Raw genomic sequence first — 19,071 nt, 5'->3', positions numbered from 1 at the left:
TATTAATTGAATTGAACCTAACATTTCCTTTTTTTTCTTTTGTCTTTTTGATAGGTAAGCTGGGATTGAAACCGAGACCTCAATGTTGAAATGCACGCTGTCTACCATTGAGTTACAGGCTGAAACCCAACTGAACTGTACATTTCTGAATGTGATAAGGTTTACAAGTTACAACAACATGAAAATGCAAAAAAGAAAAGAAAAGAAAAGAAAAGATAAAAAGAATTCTAGAAGAAGAAACATATTGGGGTGCCAAATGTTGGCATTTCTCAAAAAAAAAAAAAAAAACTTGAATGGACTTGCGACCATAATCCCCAGGCGGAGTGTTTCATGCGTTAGCTAGGCCCCTGATATGCATAGACCAAGGGCAAACACTCATCACTTACAGCATGGACTACCAGGGTGTCTAATCCTGTTCGCTCCTCATTCTTTCGCACTGCAGCTTCGGTAGGGACACAAAGAGCTACCTTAAGTCATGTGTGATAACAGTAAAATACGTTAACAAACCTTGAAAACTTCTGGTAAACAAATATATAAGGCTGCATTTGGGTGAACAAATGAATTGATGAAAACCTTATTATGTTTCCTGGTATTCATTATGAGGAAGTAGCCCTCAAACTGCAACAAAAACATTCCTTTTGAGTCCATGAGAATAACCCAATTGCAGCCTGAAGACCACTCCTTCAATGTCAGTGCTGATGAAGGAAATGTAAGTTGATTGTTTCCACTTCATTGGACCAACTGTTACAACTAAATTCATATTGCATCCAAATGCACCCTAAATGCACAACATGATTAGCTTAAGAGTAATAATTATAAGATGGAAAAATGATATGGGCCATTTGCTCAAGCCCGATGCATTCCACCTCCATGGTTACTTCTTCAGAAAGTACATCCCATCCCTCAGTTCTAACTTCTCTTCTGATATGAGGCCAGAAAGAAAGCTTTGCAGCTGTTGGAGTGACTTGTCATAAGGAGGTTCGGCTACACAGAACATCTGCAACACAAGGTTGTAATTAGTGCCAAAAATCAATTGCAAAATGACTCGTCAGAATAGATTGTTTTCTGTGATGATCTGAAAAATAAGGATTACGTCAGTTCTGCTGAAACTTCTACCTTCAGAGTATTGTGTATCCGATCCAGCGCCATGCTGCCGAAATTAGTAAGCATCCCCAAAATAAATTTCTGCAACCAATAAAATATTAGCCAGGACCGATCATGATGATGTACATTGTTGAAACTTCCTACTGACCATTAGAATGCTCCACACCACATCTCACCAAGCATAGGACAATGGAGGTCTCATGATAAAATAATACATTTTGGGAGTTCTTAAATTATCATTTGCTTTTGGATGTAGTTATTGTGGAAATACATGTAATTTTGTTTATGTATGTGTGTATGCCGTGTACTCCTATGGATCATTGTATCTTTCTTTCAAAGTTAATATGAGTGTGTGTGTCATTGGACTAGCAACAAACACAACACAAGTTGTTGCCCTAGTCTCTCTCCCCTCTCTCCTGCAGATTTCATCTACGGCAGATTTCTACTTGGTATCATAGCCTACGATTGTCGGGACCTATATGCAGCCTATGATAGTGGGGCCCACTGCTGACATTATCCTGATGTATGGATGATGTCAGCAGTGTACAACCAGGTAATTTTTTTTGGAGCAAGAAAATATAGGATATGGTAGATCTTGATTTTAGAGGAATAATGGTGATTTTCTGCATTTTTTGGTTAAGTTTTTAGCGGTGTTTCGGCGAAACTAGAGAAAAATTGAAAAAAGCCCAGATTTTGGTTTTCTTGTTGTGTTGTTTTTCTTAAGGTTTTTTCGGCAGATTTTCCACAAGGAACAGGTGTGGTTTATCATATGCAATCACCATAAATAAGAATCACGAAGTCTTGTCAAGATTTGAGTGTGCTATGACATGTTTCATGAGAAGTGGGTGCCACCGGCCCTTGTTCCTTTTTCTTCTTCTTCTTTTTTTTTTGCTGGAATTTCTTTATTCCTTGTTTTAATGTTATGGGATTGTGAAATGCAATATCGAATCTTGTTGATGGTGATTGCGAAGTTGATGTTCTCGTTTCGTGCTTAGAAGTATATTGCGCACACAAAGTGTTCGACATAATGCTTAACTAAACTTGACATGCCATCAGAATGATTCCGAGTTCATACACCAACAACTGACATTGCTTAGTGACTATGAAATCTATTAGTAAATTAGGGAACCCCACTCTTTTCTCTTCTTTTTTTTTTTCAAGTGAAGTGGTCGGCAACATGGAACGTTGTGATTTTTACTAGTAGATCTTTCCTTTTCAATTCATCATCTCATCCTTTATCAGGCCCTTGTTGTTAGTTGTGAGTGTAATTCACTCACATTGTGTTACACGTGTTGCACATGTCTCCACATGCTATTGTGTGTGTATTTTCTCAAGTGTTGTAAGTGTAGTTCACTCATTTATTGTGCAAGTTGCACATGTTTGCGAGAGAATTTTGCATGAAAAATGATGGGTTGGTGACTCGATGGTTATCGAGTTTGTTATGGCTTCCTACTTGAAGAGAATATTCAACAAACGAATAAAGTTCAAGTCTTGTGTACTGCCGCGCACGCGCGCGTGTGTTGGTCATTTGACTAACAACAAACACAACACAAGTTGTTGCCCTGGTCTCTCTCCCCTCTCTCTTACACTCCCATAGAATTCTTCTACAACAGATTTCTATTGTTAGCCCATCTTGCAATAATAAATTTCCCATTATCTTTTCAGAGGAGAAATTGTTGCTTTCATGAGAGGGGGGGAAAACGATTAATGCAACCTATTTGTCTACCACAACTTTGACTGAGCCAAAGGGCATAATACTTCAAACTCACAAGCGGGGGGGGGGGGGATTTCAATTCACAATTTTAACTTGTTTCTTTAATTCTGAGAATTAGATGAAGTAGGGAGGTATTGTTCATGTTCTCTCTATTGTTCTTGAAGAACTTGAAGGCATTGCTTCCTTGGGTCTCTCTTAAGCTGTTGTCAACCCTTCTCTAGCATACTTGCCTAGTAGATATGTGATTCGATTGCTTTCTCATGGATTTTTATCTTCTTAGCAAGCAAAAACCAGGGATTGTCTACATCAAGGCTTTTCCATATGCACGCAGAATTATATATCAAATTCAATGGTCCAGGACAGCTCAAACCTCATAGACAGTCATTTCTTTCAGCAGTTGTTCCTCAACAGAGGCGACAGATCTCTCCCCCTCTTCATCAGCAACTAAAAGCTCTTCACAGCTCCCACTGTTAACACCATTCCTATTTGTATCAGCCATGTCATCCACAATAGTAAAAACATGGTCATCAGACTCTGCTCCCACTGATTCTGCAAGGATTCCCTGGGAAAAAAAAAAAACATATAAAAAACAAATAATAAAGAATCCAAGTAACAATAAGTAACTAGCTCCCTAGCCCCCATAAATATCAAAAGGTAATGACACAGAACATGGACTTGAAAGTCAAGTTCCAAGGCAAAGCGCGAAGCAACAGCTAATAAATTATCAGGGAACATGAACTGAGTTCCTCGGATATTGAGAATAACAGATGAAAGGAATCACAATATCTTGTAACAATGTGCAAGAAATTGGCAGCAACACTACTTTCTCACTAAAGGACAGCCACAGATAAGTTTCCAATTCTTATTTTCCTTGATGAAATCACACGTTAATATTTAAATAAAATGAACAAGCAGGGATCTCTTTACACAGACAACTGAATGAAAAGTAGCTTCATACCTGACAAGCATATTATTGCACTTCAACAAATTCCCAGCTTCAAAAGAGACATTTAGACGGGCATCATCAATATTAAAATGTATTTTTCTTTTAGCTGGTAAACAGTGGATGTACTAGCCATGTTCATCTGTGCTTCTCAAAAGAACTCGCAATGTTCACGCATGCATAATAATATGCTACTTGGAATGTAAACAAACTCTTTTAGAAAGGATTCAAGATGTTAACCAATCTGAACCATGGTATTCAAAAAAGGTTACATAATGGCCATTACGTAATGGTAATGGTGTGACCTGTTAGTCGATATGGAGGTATAATGGCTATTCTGGAAAAGAAGAAGAAGAAGAAGAAGGCCCATGACCGGCCTATAACGGTCTAATACAGGCCTGATACAGTTTCTTCCTTTAAAAAAAGGATTTAACCATTACATGCCCATTAAAGCCTGTATCATGATGACCATAAGACTGGCCATTACAGCCATCATTACCATAATTGAATACCTTCTTAACTATGTTAGTACTGCAACTCATGCACATTGCATGGACATCATTCCTGAGATGATTCATCTATATGCACATGGATCCTCATCAAGAAATTCCTAAAACGAGAATTAAAAATAAGGAACTGCAAAATTGCAACAGAGCCAGAGTTACACTACTTCTAGTCGGAGTAGTTAAAGGATTAGGTGCACTCAAGGAACATCAGCCCCTGGAACGCCTGAGGCACTATGCTACACCTGGGCGCGTGCCTGGAGACTCCAGGTGCATTTTGGGTTTTTATTGTATTTAATATCACATCATACATAGACACTGATATTTAATAGTTTTATCTCTAGGACTAATTTTAACACAATGAAATAGAACTAATCTTAAAGTTACTTCAGATGCTACACCCTTGGACAGTTAGATCATCCATTCCCTAAATTTTAGGTCCATTAAAACATTCAAAAGAATTAAGTTACAGTTCCAACTAAACCAACCAAATTCTACAAAACCATTTGAGGGAATCAACAACAACCATTCAAATGATCAAATCATACTACAAAACCACTCAAAGATTGTAGAAAAATAAAAAGTAAATTTTCTTGCAAGAAATCCAATCAAAGCTCAAATATTTTGTCATAGATTTATTTATTATTATTTATTTATTTGAAGATTAGTGGAATTTTATTAAAGGCCTGCTAGCCGAAACAAACGCAGGAAAAGAATACAAGGAAAAAGAGAAGATAAACCCTTAACCCGGGGAACCTAGAAATTAACAGTTAACATAACAGACGCTCCATTCCGAAACTAACAAAAAGATCGAGTCAACAACTGCCTTGAAAGACTTTGAAGAGTTATGTTCCTTTCGCCCCATAAGGCCCGCCACACGGCCAGTAGAACCATCAACCACTTGACCCTCCCGTACTTTCTACTATAAACTCCATGCCATGCCCATAGGAGGTCCCGAACCAATCCCAGCATGACCCACCAACCACTTGACCCTCCCGTACTTTCTACTATAAACTCCTTGCCACACCCATAGGAGGTCCCGGACTGATCTTGGCATGACCCACTACACCTCCAAATCAGATAGCACATGATCCCACACCCTTCGAGCAAACAAGCAAGAGATGGTCGATCGACTTCTTGTCATTGTAGCACAAACAACACGTGTTCGGGATCACCATGGCTCTTTTCTTTAAATTGTCTATCATTAGCACTTTTTCCCTACCCACCTACCACGTGAAGAGAACCACTTTAGATGGCACTCCATAGGACCAGAAGTGGTAAGCATAACTATCTTGAGGCAGATCTTGGGGGCCCGAAGCAACCCGTAGAAAGACTTGACAGAAAAGATACTTGACAAGTGCACCTGCCAAACCCATGAATCTTCCTCTAAAGAAGGGTGGACCAACTGCAACCAACACAAAAGGCTAACTAGTTCATTCGATTCAACATCTAATAGGTTCCTCCTGCATCTCGGGATCCAACACACCTGAGAACCCACCCAAGAATAGCAATCGATCACACAAAGACCGGGTCTCAAAGCCACCCGAGCTAAGTCTAGGAATTCCATTTGACGAGGAGATTCCCCACACCAAAGATCCTCCTAGAATCTGATTCAAACCCGCCTCCCAATGCAAAGGAGATGCCTTTCTTAAAGTCTTCCCTAACATTAGTAACCACCCTCCAAATGTGGGATGCTTTATACATGGAGGACCTCTTAGTCTCCCACCCTCCCTCCTCCAAACCATATTTTGAGGCAATAATCCCCCGCCAAAAACCATCCTTCTCCACCCCAAACCTCCACAACCACTTACCCAAGAGGGCAAATATTCATAGTGTGAAGATCCTTGATCCCGACACCTCCCTAGGAGATGGGCTTGCAAACCTCCTCCCAGCTAATAAGATGAACCTTGAAACCATATGCGTTCCCCCTGAAGATAGGTTGGAAAAAGCCACTTTGATGAGAATAAGACCACCCCCTGAAGATAGCTATTTGTATTTCCATTTTGATAGCTTGCCTTCTATCCTCTCTATAACTCTATCCCACAGATGCTTGGGGGGGTTTCCCTATGCACAAAGGAAGCCCAGATAAGTCAACGGGAAGGAATCAACCTTACACCCAAAAACGTTAGCAAGAACAGATAGCTCTTCCTTGGGCAAATGAATCCCCAACATTTCGCTTACAACCACCTTCCGAAGGTCTTCAACCATGATCGGGATCGCGTCGCAAAAAATAATGGTTTCATAAGCAAACTAGAGGTGCAACACCCGATCCCCTAAGGCAGCCACTCTAAATCCAAAAAGCAAACCCGAGTCTTGACTTTTGGCAAGGATACGACTGAAAGCTTCCGCTACCACAAAAAAAGAGATAAGGGATAGAGGATCTCATGACGAAGGCCCCTAAATGGCCTGAAGAAGCCTTTCAGGGATCCATTCACAAGAACCAAGATGGACGGAGAAGAAATGCACAGCCTTATCCATCTCCTCCACTTAGAACCACACCCCATTCTGCCCAAAATGCAGTCCAAAAAGTCCCAATCCACATGGTTATAAGCCTTTTCCACATCAAGCATGCACACCACCCCCTTAATTTTGTCCCTAAATCGAGAATTGATGCATTCGTGTGCAATAAGAGTGTTGTCAATAATTTGCCTACCTCTTACAAACGCCCCTTATAGTTAGGGGAATTAATGTTATTAAGCACGTCCCTTAACCTCGTGGCAAGCAGCTTCGCCAAAATTTTGTAAGGGTTGTCAATAAGACTAATCGGCCGAAAGTCTTTTAATCCTTTCACACCTTCCACTTTAGGAGTGAGAGCAATAAACGAAGCACCAAGTTGATGGGGAAGAACTTAATCGGAGAACTCATTAACAAAATCAATCACGTCTTTTTTAACCACCTCCCCAAAAAACTTGGAAGAAGGCAAGGGTAAGCCGTTAGGACACAGGGCTTTATCACGACCGAAATCAAAGACGTTTAATTCGATTTCTTCCTCAGAAAAGGGATACTCCAACTGCTCGGTAGCCTTCGAAGAAATGCTATCAGAGTGAAGAAAATCCAATCTTGGACTCACCCATTGTTCTCTACTCAATAATTTATGGTAGAAATCAATAATAATGTCACAAACTTGCTCATTCTTATCTACCCTTGCCTCATTTATGACCAAAGAACTAATCCGATTAACCCAAGCCCTAGCCGAAGCTATGCCATGAAAGAACTGTGTTGTTGTCTCCTTTTTTAGGCTGAAGGGCCCTCAATCTTTGCCTCCATTTAATTTCTTCCTTTAGAATTCGAGAGTATTTCTTCGAAAGAGACTCTCCTTTATTTGTCCTTCGTGGCCAGGCCCTCGTTCTCCTCTTTGTTGTCCAACGAATGTATATTACCCAATAGACTAAAAAGCTCACAATCCCTAGCCCCCAAGTTCTTTATTTTCCACCTTTTCATATTCTCTTTGATAATCTTTGTAACCTCAGACCCGTTGGTCCCTTAACATCAGCCGATTGCCACCTTTGTTCCACCAACCCATGAAAACCTTCAGCTTTAAGCCAACTCAGTTCAAACCTGAAAGGTTTAGGTCCCCAACTGTCTGCCTACACCTGAAGGAGGATATGCTTGTGATCCGACGTCGGCTTAGGCAGCGCCATCGACTAAGCTAATGGAAACTTCTCCAACCATTCGGGAGACGCAAAGAAGTGGTCCAGACACGAAAGAATAGGAATAGCCTGCCCGTTCGACTAAGTAAACTTAGCCCCTAACATCATAATATCAACCAAATCAAACTTCTGGATCCATTGATTAAAATCCCTCATAATTGTAGTCTGACGAGTTCCCTGAGATTTCTCAAAAGAGAATCGCATAACATTAAAATCGCCTCCGATACACCAAGGCAATTGCCATCTAGCAAGGATAGCAAATTGCTCCTCCCAAAAAGAAGACATGTGAGTAGCTCAGCAAGGCCTATAGACAGAAGAGAACACCCATTTCAATCCAAAGGATAAATCCACAAAAATAACTGACACTGAATATTCACCTATCCAGTTGCCATCAATCTTCATACTACTCAAATTCGAAGAGATAATAATCCCCCCCAGGACCTCACAACATCCTTACAAATAAGGCCCTTCAGCTTTAGCCCCCATAAAGAATTCAATAACGACTTGTTGACTGAGGTAAGCTTGGACTCTTGAAGGGTGATGACCTGAGCCTCAGCTTTATCACACACCTCCCTAACCTACCTATGCTTCTCTCTAGTACCCGGCCCCCTGACGTTCCATGAGAGGATCTTCATTAAGAAACTAACCTTGCCTGTCTTCCCCTCTTCAAACCACTTCCCTCATTCCCCACCTCATAATTAATTGAACTTTCCTATTGTAGCAGTTCTCTGTGGCCTTTCTTATTGTGTTTCATGATAGATTAGACATTGATCCTCCCCTCTGCTCAATGAACTGGAATAGGGCCACTGTGTCATCATTAGTCGCATGGAACGACAAATCAATCTTCTTTCCCACCATATTCATCATGTCCTTAGTCCAAACAAGCTTGTCCTCTAACCAGAGATTGTTAACAGGCATCCCATACCTCGTTAAGTTCTTTACACTTGGACAACCTTCAGTTTCTGGAGGAAAGTACTCCCTGTTGTTACTTGGAGCAACGTCACATCCAGAGTTTCCATCCCATCTCCTGGAATCAAAGTCAAATCTCCATACACATAACGTATAGAGGGGGCCAGAGTCGGGGCTCTCGAATCCCATGGACCATCAGCTTTAAGAGTTACACAATCACCTAGATGATCACGCCTATGTAAATCTTCACCCATGCTTGTCGAAACTTGCAGAGAATATGCATTGCCCTTTCCATCTCCCTCTTGAGTTGTGCCGAAGGAGATAGGAAATCTCTTCCGAGTAGAATAGCTCTCGGACCTCCTCTGCTATAAGGTAAGATAAAAAGTCTCTAAGGGGAAGTGAGAGTCGAGACCTGGTCTTCCGAAACACGTGCAGGTGCCGTTGCTAAGGTGAGAGTGGTAGACACCTACAAATACGCACAGTCCAATGCACGTGTATTCTCAGGATGCCCAATGCCCGTGCAATCTTCGCACAAGTTCACAATGAGAGATGGAATGAGTGTGCTTATCCAACGAAGCGCCACGCGTCGAAATCAAAACATTCCCTAGAGACAAAACCCAGCTTGCGACTTCTCGGATAGGCTTTAAAGGGCCACGCGTAGATGTCAAAATCAATCTATGGGAGGCTCATTCCCAAGCAGCATTAAAATTATTATTATTTTTTTATTTTTTTAAATGCCTTAGGATCCCGAGCCTGCGACAGCCAAGCAGTTGCAGCCCTAGCCTCTCGATGAACCCGAGCCTCATCCAAGCATAGAGATTTGGAATCCCTAACCGCACGAGTAGGGCTCACGGGCGCGTGCGAACTCTTTCATGTCTCTACGTAGTTAATGAGCAGAACACGATATCTCAAGCATGCTCCCGCAGAACACTCAACCACCTCCAAGGGCCTGAAGACCTCTAGCTGGCCACCTACCCCTTGCGGCTTCGTTTGAGCAACACACGTCCCCCTTGAACTGGTACTCCAACCGCCCATCTCACAGTTAATCCTTTCTCCCAACAACCTACAGAGAACAAATACTTCCTGAGAAGATCCTACGCTTCCATAAATCCCCCCATCAACACGGCTCACCCAGGCAACCTCCCGCTGAACCTTCAAAGGAAGAGAAATCATCCCCCCCACCCCCACGGAGCTTGATCTCTTCAAGAGCTTCAACAACTCTACTCCTGATACAGAGGCAGACCACACTAATATCGTCGCATGTATCCTTTGCTTTATCGAAGGCAAAGACCTCTCCTATACATTCTCTGATGGTGTTGATGATGTTTCTGTTCCATAGCTCCAGTGGGATACCCCACACCAGGTATCACCCCGTCTTAGACCCGAAATATGACCGGTTCTTCCATTTGCACACTGAGAGAACTAGTCCATAATGCCTCTCTCATGCTTCTACCTGGGGGTGTACATCGAGTCGAACCGAGTCGAGCTGGCCTCAGCTCGACTCGGCTCGGTCTTCGAGCCTGATTGGCCAGCTAGGCTCGGTTTGGTCAGCAGCTCCGGATAGTTCGAGCCAAGATCGAGCCGAATTTGCCTGTGCAACATTTTCACAAACACCTAGACTGCACCTTCAAAATCAATGTATGTAAAACAGCATCAATGGGGTATATGAAAAACATGATGGCCAACGTGCAATCTGAATGGCCTTTAACGGTGAACGCTCCTATCCCAATTGGTCCATCTAGTGCGGCCCACCTGACCTTCCAATCAGCTTGATCTTAGTGGTCCAAGAACATGAGTGGGAGCACATGGTGGATGGGTTAGATACACATCACCATGGGCCCCAAGCTTAACCTATATGAAGCTTTGTAATGGATCTGACCTTGCTCCATTGTCATATCACTGCTCATCACTTGAATAGAGAGAGAGAGAGAGAGAGAGAGAGAGAGAGATCAGGTCCGTCTTGGCCCCACATCCCACTACTAATGTGATGATGTGATCTGAGAGAAGACATCAAAGAAGAAATTCGAACAACAATGTTTTAAGAAATGGGGCATATGAAAAACAATTCTATACCTTCCTTCCCACCAGCCACACTTCGTTGAGTCATTTTATCAAACACTTGGTGAGCAACATCAATGGCAAAGTAACCAAGTCACCGAACTAGTTCGATCCAAGTTCGATTCGAGCTGGATTCGATCCGAGTCAAGTCGAGCTGGGGCCTGCTCGAACTCATTTTCGAGCTCACAAAATCAGCTCGGCTCGGCTCAAACTCAGCTTCGAACTGAGTCGAATCGAGCCTTTTCGAGTCGAGTCAAGCGAGCTAACCGAGCTAGCTCGGTTCGTGTACACCCCTACTTCTACCAACTGATTTTGGGTCGTGCCGGGTTTGATAGATATCCATATCTCGTTACCGCTCGGATGTTTCATCAGGTAATCCCATTCTTCCATACAGCTGCAGGCCATAAACCAAAGCCACACTTGAGACAGAGTAGCTCCTTCCTTGGTAAGCACTACAATCAGCCACTGGAGGTGTGCCTTCGCATTGTCTACCACTAACTGGTCCACATGAATTTCCATCCCTGACGGAGACTCTTTTAAACCCACCTGCAAGGAGGATCTGTCCCTTCTACCTAACTCGCAGCCAGAACCAGGGTCAGCACCCTATCGCAACCTCCCTGAAGGGCATGTTTGAAGCTACTAGGGTTTGCTTCCACAGGAGCAAGAGGCCCTACATTCCTTCGGTGACGCACCACCCCAGCAGGACCCTTTTCCCATTCATCTCCTTCCCCTTGCCTCCACCTCCCTGTTCGCCAAATCGGAGCCGAACCTAGCTTGCTACACCAAGAACTTCCTGCCACCAAAGCTTTGATCGTGGAGCATCTCTATCACTTTGCCCATCTCCTCTTCTGTTCTCATACGGATAAAAGTGAATCCCTTTGGAGCTCTGGAGCCCCTAACATGCAAGATCACCACCTCACACACCTCGCTAGCCCTTCTGAAGACTCGTTCGAAGTTAACAAGGAGCCAGCCTTCAAGGTACCCCTTCACAAAGAGAGTTAGCACAACTAAAAAGGAAACTTCTACTGAACTTGAAACCAAAAGGAACCTACTATCTTGTTAACTAGACTAGTCTGCTCATGTGTACAAATGAATGGTGCATGCGTGAACAATGCTTGCATAATGAAACCACTCTCACCAAACCACTTGTGGGCCCTACCAGTCTGATCATAGGTGGCACATTATTGCGATTGGGGGCCTCTATGCATCAGTTGCCTCACCTAGGGCCCAGGTGGAGAACGTATGGTCTAAATGCCTCAGGCATGCACGTAGCTCACCTCTAACTAGAACTGCTTTTAGCAAAGAGTGTTGGATATCTCAGTAGAGTTACAGAGAATATTACTGAAGGAGAGCTTAGACCACTAGACAAATCCATGATTTCATCAATGATAAAAGCTGACCTCCATAAACACAGGCTCTTTAAGTGCCATGATATGGCACTCAGAGAGTTGCCTTCAACAAAGAACTAACAAAGAATGCCCCACCAAAGACTTCAAAAAGATCTTCAGCTATCCAAGACCTCTATAGCTTGGCTCAATTGTATTCATATAGGGCCTGGAAAAGCAGCTTAGACCGACCAAATTGAAACACATTACTCATGATGATACACCCCAAAAAAAAAAACAAAAACAAAAGGTCAAGGTTATAATTGCAATAAGCAGATAGCCTCATGACTTCATTGCTCGACATTGGAGTGCAGCATTAGTGTACTAGTAAAACTAAACAAAGATTAGAACACGATTCCATTAAAGCATGAACCAGGTGTTTCCAACTGAAAGCGATGTATATGAGCAACTCCAGCAGCTAAAAATGAATTCCATATATTTTTTTCTCAACAAGCAAAAAAGTAACTTTCTCTTAACATACTTTGCTTATCCAAAAGCTTATCCTTCGATTTAGTGTATCCACAGGCACCCCTATTACAGCTGCAAGGTTTTTAGAAGTCCAACTGAAAGAAGTGAACATTAATTAGTACTAGAAGAAGCAACGGAAAATAAAATAAAATAAAATGGTGAAACATCCTCAATTACCTTGTTTGCTCTTGAAATTGCATGATGATTGCAGCATGCACTGGAGCTACCGTGAACTGGATAATCCGATCTTCAAACTGCAACTCCAACTGAAATAGCAGCATCATAGTGGCAGTTGTCAATTAAAAAACCTCCTTTCATCATTAATTAGGCTTCATGTAGCCAACCCCAATCAGTTGGGACACGGTTTAGATGATGCTGGTGATCATAAATTAGGAAATTCTGTTATAGCTACACAAAATTGTAGCAATTCACCAGCCAAGTAATCATTTCAGAGTTCCAAAATAATATAGCCTCAATTAATGTGCTCTGTTAACGTTTCTAACCTTGACTGTTCCAAGATTCTTCTTCCACAATAACTTGCGAGGGGTTTTGATTTCATGAAACCTCTTTGCATAATCAGAAAGCAGTTGGTCCACAGATGCAGGTATGTTAAGGGATTCGGCCTGCCATTGCTCTTCAATGTCAACCATAGTGCACAAAAACTTGTAGAATAAATATAGTTTTCTGATAAGCTATCAGCAAAAGCACATATACCCAAAGGCATACTCAAGATACTTCAATCATACAACAAATAGAGCTCAACAAAAAAGTTTATATGCAATGATCAAATAATTCTGAAAAAACAATCTGTCAGATAATATACTGAGAACTCTGCAGAAGAACATGTGTATAGATTTTCAAGTGAACAACTGCATCAGCACCTAAGTTGTTGACAAGAGGCATCAACAAAGCCCGGAAATACCAAGAAGAAGAGATAAGAATATAGATAATAAAGAAATTCCAAGGATAAATACTGGTTGAATCGCACACTCAAAAGCGTAAACAGTTAAAAACTTCTCTAGTGTATATTATTAATAGTTTTAGAAAGGTCCAAATTGATAACCCACCCAAAACTCCATACTAATGACCTTCTAAACAACTTCAAAACACCATTTCAAAATCCCCAAGGACTCATAACTCAACTCTGACTAAACATCTTTAGAGACATCTAGAATGCTAGAAACATCTAGAACTCAAACAACAAACCCTAGAATTAGTTTCTGATCGAGCAATCAAATACATGGGGCCGAGTGAAGCGACATGATCACCTTTCTCTTAGATTCCTGATTCTGCACAATACTATACCCATATTTTGGTCATAACTTGCTCGATTGGTGTCAGAATTACATGATCTTGGGCTCAATAGAAAGCTAACTTAACAAGCCTTCAAACAGGAACATCTTTGTGTTGTTCCGATATTGAATGACACTAGATATAGAGTCACAATCATGTGTGAAGAAATATTGTACCACCAGACTAGAGAAAGAGACCAATTAATTGAGCTTCCGTATGTGGCAGTTTAGGCCAAGCTTGGACTACATTAGGCACAGTTGACAGCAGGAACACTTATTGTTTAAAATGCTAGGAGCTTGACCTTGAACTATAATGAAATACTGTAAGGTGCACTAAATGGATACGCCTGCAACTACACTCCTAGGAACTAGTTATTATCAATATCAGTGCCTAAAGAGTTGTCAAAGCAGAAGTGATAACTATAACAGCAACAGTAAGAGCATGGCAAACAGCACTAAATGTCATAATTTCTTTTTAAGGGTGCACAAAATTTCACAATTACGCTTGAAATTGGTTAAGAGACTTGTTTGAAAACATATAAAAATCATGGTTCTGATGTCGATATCGGAGGGCATATTGTCCTGGCTGAAAAAAAAACACACACACACACACACATTGTGATGGTTTACCCCTGATTTTCTCCATAATGGTCTATGATCCCCAAATTTGGAAATATGTATCATGATTCAATAAGCCACACCAAGGAACTTGAATGCACTTGAACAATGTCATTAATTCGTGTTCACATAGGCCTTTACAACGAAATTCCTCAAGCAATCATAGTTACCCTTAAAAGTATATAAGCATCTCCTTATCACAGAGGAATCGCAAAACAAAAATTCCAAGTTTTAATAAGCTTCAATTTCTGTTCTCATCTTATATCTAATCTTGTATTCCACAATAGTGATACAAATGATGCTATAGACTGCCACTAGTACCTGGATTGGCGGCCAAAAGTTTGAAGATATTATGGTAGCATCAAGAACATCCAGCGACACTCCCATTTCTTCTTGCCCGGCACCTAAAGATACAAAGGCGAGAGACTTTATAAATCAAATGTCCAAAATGATAGATACTTTAGTTTCCTGCGGTTTTCTTTCTTGGAAAAAAGCACATAACCAGTTCCACAGTCTACATAATTGTATCATAAGTTTCAGTTTCAAGAAGAACCTCTCTGCAATGGCTGTATGGTTGCCTTTATATTGGCATTTGTCCTCTTGGAATCAATCAGATCATTAAGCATAATTTCGCACCTTTGCATGCTGCTCTCTCCAAAGTGTATCTAAAAATGATAACCAGAAAATGGCATAAAAATCTATTCGAAAAAAAAAAAAAAAAAAACTATTCAAAAGGTTAAAGCAATTAAACTACAAAATAACAATATGACTAACAAACTTGATACAATAAAGTAAGAAAATGAATAAATAAGAATCGACAACACCAATAGGTCTAATAAATCAAGATAAAACTCCCAAGCATTCAACAAGAAAACCTACCTTAAGAAGTTCCAAAGTACGAATCTCTGAGTCAATGTCATAATCAGCTTTATTCAGAAGCTTCTCTGCCAGCATTACACGATATTCATTGACAAGTTGATCCTTTGAGCCGATTATGCTAACCATCATACCTAGGATATCAATCTTTCTTCTATTCCTGCTACCCTTCAATGGGTCTGCCTCTACCGGGTCAGGTTCCCAGCTGAAGAAAAAAAGAGCATAAAATCAATTACAGGGTAGAACCTTATTTTAAATATGGGTAGTTACAGGCAAACTTTTTTTTGAAGGATGAGTTACAGGCAAACTCACTAGATCTACCAAAGAAGATATTGAAGCAAATCTAAGAACATGCACCAAAGTGTTTTCCATTGAAAGTCATGACAAACAAAGCATACCGCTCAGCCTTAGTCCATGCCTGCTTGTCATCAGAGTTGAAATCATCATCACAATCAGCATTCTCTTGATTTTCTGCATCTCTGTTTAACTCCTCAAGAAGGCTATCCCCAGTATTCCCAGGCCCATTGGGATTTCCTCCAGTCCCATCGGTAAGCATTGTCACAATGCATTTTATGGTATCCTTTCTTCCTCTTAAATATTCTCTTATTGGTTCACCTACTGCTTCAAGGAATACACCAGCCGGGTCTATTGTTCGGAGTGCCTTAATAGTTGATACATACTGGTGCAGTATGTCGTTGGTTGAAGCGCCAGCAGTAAGCAAGCGATATCTTAAAGCAGAAATAAATGAATCAACAAGCTTTGAATGTTGGCCAGTATATTCTAGACACTTCTTTAAGTCTTCTATTGCTGGAGAGCTGCAAAAGCAAATATTAAGATATGCAGGATCAAGTTTTTTCCAAACAAAACAAGAAAAGGAGAACCCCTTCAACACAGTTATAAGCAAATTTAAATGATATTATCTGCAGGAAACAACTGCATACTGTCCACTATGATACCTTGATCCTTTTAGAGTCTAGAGTACCCAACATGTATAATTGGATAAGGGGTCCTTCCCCAAGACTTGAATCCAGGTCCATCCACTTTTTGGTCCCTGGGGTCCTAAAGCTACCAGCTATTAGGATCAACAATGAACTGTACCAATTGAGCTACAAACCCAACTTCAATATTATGTTGGGGGAATATTTTATCATTTTTTAAGTGGTAATGATAGTTTCAAAGAGTGAGGAATAGATGATGAACAATGGTCTCCCCAGACGATGCGCTATCCCCAAGTGTGTGCTTAGGTGTGCCTAGGTGCGTGCACCTAGTGCATAATGCCTAAGTTGGCCTAGGTGCACCCAGCTGCCACTTGCATAATGTTGCAACATACATTCTTTGAGTACCTTATAGAAAGATATTTTTGAATGTTGACACCCATCAAGGGTGGAGAGACATGTTGTTCTTTGGTATCAAAGCTTTGATTATGAAAATGCCTCTCCCGAATTTCTTATATTTTCAAGAAATCTTCTTCTTGATTTCATTCTTCTATTGGTGTTTCAAACACTACATTGAGCTTCTTAAAAGCAATTAGAGTTTCTATTTGTGCCATACAAGAGATAGATGACAAACTGGGGATTTTATAGTAATTCAAAATTGTTATGTTGTAAGATTTATGTATACTGAAAATTTGGATTCTTATGGTTTGAAAAAATTTAGGGATATTAGCAAATTTATTTTGGGTTGGGGAATTTGGTGAAGTCGAGGAAATTAGGAAATTTAGAGTTAGGATTTAAGGAAATCAGAACATCATGGTTTAGAATTGGGGGAATTTATGAGAAATTGGGGAAATGGGGTTGTGACCAGTGTTAGATATCAGTCGATATATTCCATGATATATCTTGTATCCCGCCTGTGCAATATGAAACGCATAAGTAGTGCCGATATATCCCACCTATTCGATCCAATGAGCATTTTCAATTTTCGATCCATGTTTTTGTTGTAAATCATGTTATACCAGTGTCAAATGGTTACAAATCTATGATTCTTCATGTTTTCCATGAAAAATTACGGATTTGGTACTTCGATTTCGAGATTTGGGGGGGTCAAGTTGCGGAAAAATGAGAAAAAACCAAATTTCTCAATTTCTCACAAATCAATAGCAATCTTTGTATCCAAACACAAAATTAAACGTGTACGTATCCTGATCTAGTGATTCTTCTTTTTCTTTTGAATGTATTGCTTGTGTTTCCATACATGTCCTCTTACATTTATAAATTATATGAATACACTTTGAATATACTTCCATCAGTTCAGTTGGAAAGCACATACATTAGAACCCCATACAAAGGAAACCCTTATTATGTGCACTTTTTTTGTAATGTTTTGATTTCCAAGTGTGTATTGATGTCTTTTTAAAACAATCTCTGAAGTTCATTGAAACATTCATCCAATTTCTCAGTGTTCCCATGTTTCTTAACAACAACGATACATTACACGGTACAACCGATATATCCCATGCGATAACCAATATTTATCAGTATCCTAAGGGTGCGATACATTGCGCAATAATGATGTTTAAAACATTGGTTGTGAGCTAAGAGGAATTGGGAATTTTATAAATTTATATTTTGAGCTTCACAGCAAATCAGTTGTTTGGAAACCCCCCTCCTTATCGTCGATCCTCAACAGATGAGGAGCTTGAGGGGTATGTTGCCATGTTGGAATGGTTTCACTCTTGCAGGCCATCTCTTAGCGATAATGATGGCATCCTGTGGTCCAATGACAAGTCCAAGTGCTTCTCGGTTAGATCTTTCTACTTCATGCTTCAGGAAAAAGGGACGTGTGTGGCGAATACTGCTCATGTTTGGCATTATGGGGCCCCTACTAAAATCGAGGCTTTTGCTTGGCTAGCTGGCAAAAAGAGAATCCTCACCATAGACAATCTTCAAAGGCGATCCGTAACTATTCCAAATATCTACCTTCTATGCATGTCCAATGCAAAGACAGTGAAGCATCTCCTTCTTCATTGCTCTTTTGCTACCTAAGTTTGGGCTTCCATTACAGTGAGATTCAGCCTAGCATGGTCCATTCCTTTTGATATTGGCAACATCTTCTCTACTTGGCACGAAGTGCCCCTCGACAAGAATTCGCAAGTGCTGTGAAGGCTGCCTCCTTGCGGGTTTATGGACAATTTGGGGCGAAAGGAATGGAAAATGCTTTTGTAACATTTTTAGTAGGGTCGTTTGGGTAGCCAATCATGTTTGGGATATTGTGTTAGAATGGGGCACAACCTTGGGTCGCTTGTGTTAGTTTTGTTTTCTTTTCTTTTTCTCCTTTTGCGCCATCTCAATGCCCTTTTAATGAATTTCTAGTTATCTTTCCCAAAAAAAAAAAAAAAAAGTTCCAAGGTTCGGGAAATTAAGAAATTTTGAAATTTAAGGGTTTTGTCGATTCATTGGAATGTCCGAGTAGATATAAGTTTTTAGAAGTGATGTCTAACTATCGCTTTATTTAAAATACATATAACTTTACAATTAATTCTGTATCATTTTATTGAATTAGTTTTAGAGCTATAACGATTCAAAAAATCAATATGTAACAAATATATAACA

General features: G+C 40.6%; 1 protein-coding gene across 1 annotated transcript in view; it reads right to left on the bottom strand.

The window, feature by feature from the left end:
* Positions 1-299: 299 nt before the first annotated feature.
* The window catches only part of LOC131242038 (anaphase-promoting complex subunit 2), a 39,353-nt gene continuing 20,581 nt past the window's right edge, over positions 300-19,071 (bottom strand). Inside the window, exons 7-16 of the mRNA XM_058240398.1 lie at positions 15,919-16,335; positions 15,524-15,725; positions 15,198-15,309; positions 14,966-15,048; positions 13,238-13,357; positions 12,912-13,000; positions 12,748-12,829; positions 3,189-3,380; positions 1,117-1,185; positions 300-997 (exon numbers count right to left, since the gene is read on the bottom strand). Of these exons, the coding sequence (XP_058096381.1) occupies positions 875-997; positions 1,117-1,185; positions 3,189-3,380; positions 12,748-12,829; positions 12,912-13,000; positions 13,238-13,357; positions 14,966-15,048; positions 15,198-15,309; positions 15,524-15,725; positions 15,919-16,335 (1,489 nt within the window). The 3' untranslated portion in view covers positions 300-874. The remainder of the gene's footprint in view (positions 998-1,116; positions 1,186-3,188; positions 3,381-12,747; positions 12,830-12,911; positions 13,001-13,237; positions 13,358-14,965; positions 15,049-15,197; positions 15,310-15,523; positions 15,726-15,918; positions 16,336-19,071) is intronic.

This window comes from Magnolia sinica, chromosome 4 (genome assembly GCF_029962835.1).
Source record: "Magnolia sinica isolate HGM2019 chromosome 4, MsV1, whole genome shotgun sequence".
NCBI classification, from domain to species: domain Eukaryota; kingdom Viridiplantae; phylum Streptophyta; class Magnoliopsida; order Magnoliales; family Magnoliaceae; genus Magnolia; species Magnolia sinica.
This window is presented reverse-complemented; position numbering and strand designations above follow the sequence as displayed.